At 43.0% G+C, this 10,001-nt stretch overlaps 2 protein-coding genes across 8 annotated transcripts in view; both read left to right on the top strand.

Moving 5' to 3' along the window:
- The first annotated feature begins 78 nt into the window (after nucleotides 1-78).
- arpp19a (cAMP regulated phosphoprotein 19a) lies at nucleotides 79-3,582 on the top strand. The gene is made up of 3 exons (XM_088370815.1): nucleotides 79-289; nucleotides 1,674-1,796; nucleotides 2,007-3,582. The coding sequence occupies exons 1-3, from the start codon at nucleotides 233-235 to the stop codon at nucleotides 2,178-2,180; spliced, it is 354 nt and encodes a 117-aa protein (XP_088226941.1). The 5' UTR covers nucleotides 79-232; the 3' UTR covers nucleotides 2,181-3,582.
- A 409-nt stretch (nucleotides 3,583-3,991) lies between these two features.
- The window catches only part of myo5aa (myosin VAa), a 30,679-nt gene continuing 24,669 nt past the window's right edge, over nucleotides 3,992-10,001 (top strand). For 3 of the 7 annotated variants that reach the window (XM_088370809.1, XM_088370807.1, XM_088370812.1), the window contains exon 1: nucleotides 9,069-9,297. In XM_088370809.1, coding sequence (XP_088226935.1) covers nucleotides 9,175-9,297 — 123 coding nt within the window. In that variant the 5' untranslated portion in view covers nucleotides 9,069-9,174. Of the gene's footprint in view, nucleotides 4,263-7,394; nucleotides 7,513-9,068; nucleotides 9,298-10,001 lie in introns of those variants that run through there. The other 4 variants (XM_088370810.1, XM_088370813.1, XM_088370814.1 and 1 more) reach the window with 4 other exon arrangements.

Here is a 10,001-nt window from a genome sequence, read left to right as displayed (position 1 = left end):
ACAGCTGATCCGCACGTTAGGCATGTTTTTTTTTTTTTTTCTCACGAGAACGACGTGAGCGCGCACGGTGTCTCCGTCAGTGACGTAGAACCAGCTGCGGGAGCGCGCAGGAGTGCTACCACCAGACTGAGCAGCGGGATCCCGGCGGCTGCTCACTCATTCACACCGTTAGGAGGACCATTCGGCCACACTTGAGCGGCCCCTTTCTTGAAAGCAACTCGAACATTGGCCAATGTCGGACGGAACCGAAGACATTCCGGCGTCCGAGGAGACGCTGGTCGAAGAGCAGGTATGTAACGCGGCCGTTTATGACGACCCGTTGATATAGAAGGGAAATAGGCGGGAGCGCGGTTGACTTTGTTACGAGTGTTAGCTTCAAGCTAAGGGTAGCCCTTTCCCCCTGTCACGTTTATTAATAACATTCCGTCGCAGTTCATTTTGACAATAAGTTTATTAAACTCTATGTCTTGATATCTACTAACTAATTGCTCTGGTGAGATGAATACATGTTCGATGTAGTTTATGGAGCACTAACGCGAGCTAATGGTAGCAATGCTAACCCACTGTCATGACATTCTGGAGGAAAAAACGATTAGCTTCAGAGCTAACACGGTCCCGCCCGTGCTGACAGCCATGGCCTACAAAAATATATGCATTTTTCACGCAAAGCTCTGTTAACTTGTATTATCAGAGACGTCTTACAATCTAACCGGCCCTGACACTTTAAACCCACACCCGAGGGGCGTTTGACAGCCTCTTCAGCGTTCTGATCCAAGCTCGGTAGCCTCCCGCATGCTAGCTTGACTGATTTTTGACGCGTGTTAAGGCATTGTCGAGCATACGTCTCGCATCTTCGTGTTGGTCTTTTGCTATCAACGGCACAACTTCAAATAGCAGTCACTTTTTTCCCGTGGTGGTTAGGGACCAAGACAGACGTAAAATTCGACCTTTGCCTAATTTCGGCTTGTCTATATGTATTCATATTTTGATTCCAAAATGTAGGTCATACTCGTGTGGGAGATGACCAGTTTGATGATGATTGTGATATCTCGAACGATGAGAGAAAGGCAACCATTATTTATTGTGTTGACATTTTGAAATAGTTATGGAGGCTTCGTGCACTTAGTTAACACAAGGGCTGAGCAATTAATCAAATCAAATGGCATTGCAATACAATTTTTAATCTGCGACCCCTATTTGGCACCCACCTATACTTTAGTGGCTTGAATTTTCCATTCCGTGACATCCGGTTGATTTGTGTACAGTGGCACTTTATTGTCAAAATATAACGTCTTTGAGGCTCTGTAGCTTAATGACATTTTGGTTCAGTCTCTGGGTGGCCTGGTGCCAAATAGATCATGAGCCAGTACTTTATGGCAGCCCAGTGGCTGAAGCCCATTCTGTACTCTCGTTCACCTCTTTGAACGCATGCAGGAGTTCATTTTACCATCTTCTGGAGTGTCATAACCTTCCTCTGGCACTTAAAATGTTTGCCGAAAGCCTCAGGAAGAGCAGAAGTATGTGAATAGCTGTGTTGTTCTGTTTTACAGAAAAGTAAAATCTCAAGAAGTAGCTCTCGGTGTCGAAAAAGGTTAATGACCACCACTTGAACGTTTCTTGGGTTATAATCTTTTGCTTGGTTGGTTTTGATTTGTGTGTGTGTTGTGTTTCAGGAGGTTCAGGACAAAATGATCAATCCAGAAAAAGCAGAGGAGGCCAAACTGAAGGCCAGATACCCAAACTTGGGCAATAAACCTGGCGGTTCCGATCTGCTTCGCAAACGCCTTCAGAAGGGGGTACGAAACAATGTTGGGTGTTTTTTTTTTCATGTATTTTATTTTAATTTTGAAAAAAGTCAACAAATATACAACTACCAAAAATGCATTTTGTTCTCAATTTTTTTCTCAATTATCTGTGAATTATAAACCCTCCTTTTTGTCTCCCAGTGTCTATATATTACGTTTGAATTGCTGCTTTTGCTGATTCTCGTCTCTCATGTTTTCCAGCAAAAGTACTTTGACTCAGGTGACTACAACATGGCCAAAGCCAAGATAAAGAACAAGCAGCTGCCGACGGCAGCGGCACCCGAGAAGACAGAGATCACGGGGGACCACATCCCCACCCCCCAGGACCTGCCCCAGAGGAAACCCTCCCTGGTTGCCAGTAAATTGGCAGGGTGATGTCGCCGTCCTGCACCCCTCCACCCCCTAGTCCAGAGCTTGTAACTTTACCTCTTCCAGCCCCCTCCCAGGACCACCTGTTTAGCCACTCAGCAGGAAATGCCTTGCTACCTTTCAAATTGTCTTTACCTTCCCCAACCGCCTTTGGCTGCTTACCATGCTCTTGTCTACTCCCACCCTTATTGCCTCTCTCTTCCTTGCCATGTATATTTCCATTTGTCTCTCATTCTTCTCATGTAATATACACTGAAAGACAGCACGTCAACGTGGGCTAAGTGCCCCAAGGCGTGAAAGTGTGTGTTTGTGTATATAGTACATTTCATTTTCTTAGGCACGGGGGCAGACATCAGCCTTTTAGCATTTCACATTTACATTATTGTTTTCTGTATTTTCCCCCTTAATTAATGCAGCCCTCCCTCAACTTCAAAATTTCCTCTCCAGATCCCAAACTTTGTAAAATATATCATATAATGAAACCTCGATTTAAGAGTAAGTCAGTTCACAAACATTTCTTTTTCAAAGGAATGTTGCATAAGTTTACACACTGTATTGGTTGATGAACATCAACGCGCAACACTATTTGTTGGCAGAACAAGCGCAGGTCTGATGAGTCACAACAAATAACATTCAGCATAATAATGAGTCGTATATATTTAATCATTTATTTTTATTTCCATGCTGGGCTGTCAAATTATGTCAATGTGGTCCATGGCACAAATGAAGTTGAGCGAATGCTAGTGTTGGATCCCAGAAAACACATTCTCACGAGGATACACACAATAGTTTTTAGAATTGTTTGAGGACCCCCTGAAAAGAATAAGGAAGTGATTACAAGAAGGTCAAATAATCCAGCGGCAAAGATCATGGCTAAGGATACCAGGGGCGCACAGGGTACCGAAAACGGAGTGCCAGTGCGCACACTAGATGCTCTGACCGGGGACATAGTGCGCGGGTGCGTCAAGTAGCACAAAGGAAAACATTTCAAGCACAGGCTGCTGATTGATTTGGAACATGGGCTGTGTTAAGAAATGAACTCTCTCTCCGAACACATGCTCAGAGTCAGAGTGAATTTCTAAATGCGCCTGAGATACTGCATTCAAAGGCCCCCATGGAGCAGGAACTTTGCCTTCAGCGTGAAGATTAAGAGGTGTTTTGCAACACAGTTGCGTGTAGCTCAGAGATTCTCCTTCCCACTTGCCAGATTGGAGGAAGTAGCTTTGCGCTAGTATGACGCACTCTCCCACACTGATCTCGCTTAACCAAGGTCCTTGTAGATGAAGTTTACCATCAGATTGTGCTACATCTCAGTGAGCAACTCATCTGTCTGAGCTGTGCATGTATATGGCTGCCCTCCGGTTAATTTGTGCCATTTTGTTATGTAAATAAAATAGTTTTGCACAAATTGGCAGTTTGGTTTTTTCTCTCCCATTTTTTTGGGGGGGGTTAGCAAGTATGTGTTTATCACGGATGGATTATACTGACATCTGGTGGCCAAGGTGTAAACACTACAAAGAGCAGAATGACGGATGTTAAAGTAGTAAATCACAATGCACAAGCATTTATTTTGTACATTCTGTTATAGTAACTATTCTTTAAAGAATTGTATGTAGTGAGCAGTGGAACGGATCATGATTTCATTTACTTCATTGGGAAGATGATTTGAGACACGATTCTTGATTGAGTCGGGTGTGCTCGGAACGGATTGTCAACGCCCCACTGCAGCTCGCTTTTCTGCTCGTAGTTCAATTCGCCACCACGTTGTGTCGCTGTTTCCCCATGAGACGTCTTTTTTTTTTTGGACGGGCTGATTCATTTCATCCATCATACCCAGAATGCAAAGTGAGATAGCCGACCCTCGGTAGCCTTGCTCCTGTCTTCTTTTCAGTTTTATCATGACCAGGAGGGAGACATTCACTTTTTGAGATACACCAGTGTGCATACACACACACCGAACGGCGACGTGGTCCGCCTCATGAGAAGACACGACGAGTCCCATGCAGCGAGGACAGGCAGCCGACTTTTAGCCCTGATTGGCGTGAGCTCGTAGCGGCTGTCATGGCAGCGTCGGAGCTGTACACAAAGGTAAGCACAGACGAGCGAAAGCTAACCGGACTGCGTTGACGTTGCATGCAGACTTCCCCCAAAACGTGTCTTGCTGTGCTAAAATGAATGAAAATGTCACTTCCATCCGAAACCGTTGCAAGGAAGGCGGCGGTAATGTAGTCTTGATATTGATCGGTTGCTAAGGTGCATCAAAGGCATTGCTCATGTAAAGCAATCACAAACTTACTTTTATTTTATTTTTTATTTTGAGCATCATTTAAGCTGCAAATCCTTCGTGAATCATACCTCCACAATGGGTGTCACCTTGATTGTTTACCCCGAATATGACATTCATCGCTGGCCTTGTAAGCGGCATCATGGGTTGGGTGATGCAAAGGCGGTGCCTGCCGTCACGGACACGCATTTCTTCCCTTAATACTTAAGTATCTTCAAAATAACTCAATGAATTCATTATTGCTTACGAAATGTCGTATAAAAGGAGTGTGGTGAGGTATGAAAAGCGGTGGGACGTGATGATGCTCTAAAACGCTACATCTGCACACCGCATTCTTGTTGTTGATCGGGGAAGGAGAATGAGCGGCCTTGACAAATTCGAGCACTGAGATTTTGCGTGTGTTGTCATTTTCTAACCTTGTGCAACGCAAGATAACTAGCATGAGACATTTCCCCCCCAATATAACCCCCCCCACCCCCCATATTCCTGTTTTTCTATTTTGTTTTTTCTGTTGCATTCTTTATGGGTATTTTTCATCCAATATTCTTAATGCTCTCAATATTTGTTCCCTAAAGTTTGTAGATATTATACTTAAAACTTTCACCTAATATTTGTGAATATTTCATCCAATATATTTTGTAATCTAGTATTTTTCCTGTAATATTTTTTGCCAAATATTTTTGTGCTGTATTCTATTTTTGTATTTTTTGTTTGCTTTTAGTATATATATATATATGTATACTTTAGTTTTACTAAGTCCCTATTGTTTTTCCTAGTATTTTTCTTTTCTTTTATGATATAATCTAGAAGAAATGCATGTATAAATATTAGTGTATTTTCCTTCCAGTTTTGTAGTATTTTATACTGAATATCTTTGTTTTTGTTAAAATTTGTGTTTAATAAAATAGTGGGGTATGCACGCATGTGTGTGCCTGCGCGTGCCTGCGCATGTGCGTGTAGCTCCCCCATCCTCCTGCTTTGACAGCTGTCGTCATTGTTGTGTTGTGGCAGAGGGAAGCTGTGTTTGTCTTTGAGCAATTTGTGCTTGAAATCTGTATCGCATTATCCCACGGAATGCCTGAGGTCTAAATTATCTCATACAGAGGGATATGATGAGGTTTTGTCAGCGGTGTGTCCAGTATGTGCAGCAGTTTGTGTCCCGGGGAGATGCTGCGATCAAGCGTCACATCCGGACACTGGAGCATCCTTGTTATGTTAGCACTGCTTGTTTTTGTCTTGGACTGAGTAGAGAGGGAGAGAAAGAGAGAGACAGGCAGACATGACGCCTAAAGGAGGAGGCATATTATAGTCAAGCTACGCAAGGTCACGTGCGCGTGTGTGTTTGGCTGGGTTGCCCATCCCCCTGCTTTGTTCGGTCGTCGTCATGTTTTGTTGCGGAAAACCGTACTCGTCATTGGCCAAGCAACATATGGGGCGGAATGAGGGGTGGGTGACTCCATGAGACTGAGCTGAACGTTCAAAACAGCAAGACAAGAAACCTGATGTGTTAAGTGTGATCATTCTTGACCCTCGTTGTATTTCGATGAAAACCTAATATTAGGGACATATGGGCAGAGTTACAAAATTTCAAAAAGCCTAGGTATGTGTACCACACACGCCGTCATTTGCTTTTGGATTGTGACTTTGCATTGCTCATGAATAGCTGGAAAAAATTAGCCAGAAGAAACAAGAATAATAGAAAGGGTCCTAGAACATAACCTTGTGGGATGCCCTAACCACTAAATCCTCTGATTAGCGTGGGTTTTTGTTAACTATGTCTTGTTATGGCTACTTTTTACTATTTAGCTATAATTCAGAACAAATTTTAGTATTTGAATCCAGCACTTGGTCCACCCTCCCACCAAATTAAACGCAACGTCTTGTTGAATCTTTTTAAGATCCACTAAATGACGGCATTAGCATGGCTGCAAACACAGCGCTTAGTGTTTGTGTGGCTTTCAATAGCGGTGTGTGTCTCTGATGTCAAACACCGCTCTGTCGTTTACTTTTACCAACACGGGGCGGAATACACTTCGCTCATTGTTTGTGAGTCTGCCTTATAGAGAGACTCATTTAGTCCAATCTGCTGTGTGTGGTTTGCATGCGCACGCTGAACAAGTCTGCTTCCATTAATGTGTTTGATGTGACGCTGTGAAGAACACCAGAATCCACTCCACACTTCATTAGACACACCTATCCAAACAAGAGATAGGAAAATGCCATATGACAATCGTAAGATAACTTTTATTAGTACCACAATGGAGAAATTAGTATAGTTACAGCTATAGTACTGGATATGGGAATCTTATTTTTCTATTGTCTGTTCCCAAGAAAAAATATTTTTGTGAAAGAAGCAAGTCTTCGAATTCTTTGGATCAGTGCTCATATTGACCCAGAACTGAATGTTCTGTGGCTTTTGGCTTTAAAATGGCAGGCAATTGGGGTTAACCTCTGCTTTGAAAACGGCCTGCAGTAAATGAAGTTGATCACTGTAGAACTTGCATGTCGGCTAGTTTTGACCAGTGCCTAATTAGATTAGTCAGAAAACTCAGTTAAGCATCTGCACAGTCATGTCCTATCTGGCATGTTGACATCGCTGTCCTGACACAGCAAAGACATGTTTCTGAGGTCAACCGCGTGGTAGTAATTTTATTGCATGTATTTGAAACAATCTTGTTATCTCACGAAAAGAATGATGTCACAGAAGTCAGCCATCGTGAGTCCAACCTTCCGGAAGCGGGCTCAGACTACGTCTTGCCTGAAGGCAGCGGTGGTGGTGCGTATGTGGGAAAGCCTTGTTTTCTCCCTCGCTGGAGTCTCATGTGATCCAGGAAGGAGGATGGCAAGTGTGATGGGCAGCCGCGAGAACCACTTAGCACGTCACAGGACTAGAAAATCTTCCGGAGCGTCTACGGAGTGTCTCATGTTTGCCGATCCGATGGGGAGCTTCCATCCCGTAGAGTGATTTTAAGTTGGAGGCATCCTGAGAAGAAGCATGAGCTAGAAGCTCACCCGACAAACATGAACCGGGAATTGGCGTATATGTTTGTTGATGTAAGTTTTTGCTTAGTGTCTTAACAGATGAGATTGAGTCTAATGGTTATCGAGAAGCTATTTTTATTTGTGTGTTTGTTTGTAATCAGAATTGTGTGGTTCTTAACTGATCCGAGCTGTCAAGTCTCGTGGTGGAGAATGTGAAGCCTTCATGGGGACACACCCTTAATGTGGTGGTGCAGAATGGTCTTTGAAGACAATATTTATTTTAAATATTCCTTCTGTTTTAAGTGTGTGCTCATTGATTGAAACTTCAGGTGTCCTGTTACTTATTTTAGGTCTTAGATTTACAAATGGTCACCGATTGTCACTTGTGCTCTGGTGGTCAGATACTTGTGTGTACTCAGTGACTGTCAGTGGATGTGAAGCAATGCCGACAAGTATGAATCATGAAGTTGATTTCCTTGTTGACGAAATTCTCACAGACTTAGTTTGTTATTCCTTGGCAAGAAGTTGTCACCACTGGTCCACACAACGAGACCATGCACAGTCTTAATCCAAGATCAGAGGGTCTTGTCATTAAGTTCGGCTGCACCTTTGGGTGGTAGCGGACTTTCCCGATACCGCTCTCTGGCCGCTAATGCTGAGAGTTCCGGCCCCACATCGTCATGCTGAGCAGAAAAACAGCAGCTTCTCACATGAGTGGCATCATGTGACGACGCCCCAGCAGTCAGCCACTCCGTTCGTTGACTTGGCTTTTGTGAACTGGTTGCATATCACATTCCATTCTGCACGTTGGTCAAAATGGGATTATCTTTATTTTTTTATTTATTTTTTTATTTTTGTAGGAGTCATTGACTCAATGAATTAGCAGTTCAAAAATGCAAAGTTCAGTATGGGCGTTCTTTCAACTGGACAGTGATGAAGTCGTATTTGTCAAGACAGCTTTAGTGTGGTGGTTTCACACGGAGTTTGCGAAAAATAGCTTTAGCTGCCTTTTACACAGAACACAGCACAGGAGAGATAGCACACAACTTCCTGCTAGACTATGGTTGGATTTTTTATGATAGTAAAGTCAAAGGAAGTGTCATTTTAACAAAAGAACGTATCAAATGCATCTGTGTTTTCAAAAATTTGCACCTATTAAAGTACACATTTAGTTCTAAAGAAGAAAAAAAATGCTGAATGGCTGTGACAAAGTTCCTTCAACAAAAATAGTCAGGTTTTGGGCATAATGCAACACCGTTCCTCTCCAGTCCTGTAGGGGATGGTGTTGCATTTCCCAAGTAACTTGATCGACGAAAACAAAGTAAGCTGTTTCCGATGTATGTGGCCCGTAAGAGAGAGGGTGAAAAAAACAATTCCTCAGTCATGGATTTATACTGATATTAAATGTATTTCCTGTGTACAAATAGATTTACCAATCAAGACATAGTGATCAGAATCTTGCCTAATTAGGTGGAAGATAAGGTAATTAACTGTGTACGGGTGCAAAGCAGTCACAGCAGGTCAGCTTGATGAAGAGTGAAAGGCTCAAAGATTAGCTTTAGTAAGGTGAAGTCCTTTAATCTGCCAATGACACGTCAATTAAATGCCACGCCCAGCTTCAAGCTTCAAGCCTTCCCTTCTGCGTAGTCACCACTCTCGTGATGCATGTGACTTCCAAACCTCAGTCTGAAATGAGGACATCTATAGACTTTGCTTGAAGTTCATGTCGGCGCCATGATTCAACTCCAGAGAGTTGCAGGAAGAGAGCATTCCAGGAAGAAGAAAGTCAGGGTGGCGTCAGAAATGGTCTCGACTCGGCAGGTGTCTGGCAACGCATCCGTACTTGCGATCTTCAAGGTGATTTGATGAGCTTTTAACATTGCTTGGAATGGAATAAGTTTCTTCTTTCACAGACTTCTTAACTAGACGGTTGAATGGATATCTACCTCTCTGAGAGTTTCAGTCAAAATTAACTTCTCTTCACAATTCTCAGCTGTACCAGATGAAGTGGTGGTAATGATATTGTTCCCTTCCAAAAATGTCCAGGTTTTGTCTTCATTTATGGACCAAAGTTAATATTCCTTCCGAAATTTCTGTCCCCACGCAGAAGTGAAAGTAATGGTAATTAAAAGGTAGCATTTGGTGAAATCAGATTAGTTTGGTGCAAATCCTTTCATGAACTAATCAGCTCTGGATCCTCCGTCTGTTAAAGCGGGATTAGCGTCATGCTATCCTGTCCTCCTCCCAGCCTTGGAGAACATCGCATGGATGCTTCTGTCTTGTTGTACTTGGCATCTTACTCGTCTGTCTTTTATTCTTGGGGTCACTTTTTCAGTTGCAGCCTTGTTTCGGCCAAGTTCAGTTTAGTTGCACATGGCACACGTTTTGTGGTCGCAATTGATCAGAGCCACTATGTCTTTGTTTTACAAGACACCCTGAAATGAAATGTTGTGACAAGCTTCAATGAAGCCAGTGATTTGTGACGTCACTAATGTCTGCCACCCGATACACACCAGCGACAAGCCACAGCATTCTCTCTCCTTTCATTTTTGAAACATGTT

This window comes from Syngnathus floridae, chromosome 3, assembly GCF_059516105.1.
Source record: "Syngnathus floridae isolate MCC-2025c chromosome 3, RoL_Sflo_1.0, whole genome shotgun sequence".
Taxonomy (NCBI): Eukaryota; Metazoa; Chordata; class Actinopteri; order Syngnathiformes; family Syngnathidae; genus Syngnathus; species Syngnathus floridae.
The sequence above is the reverse complement of the archived record's forward strand: the minus strand, read 5'-3'. Positions and strand labels throughout refer to the sequence as shown.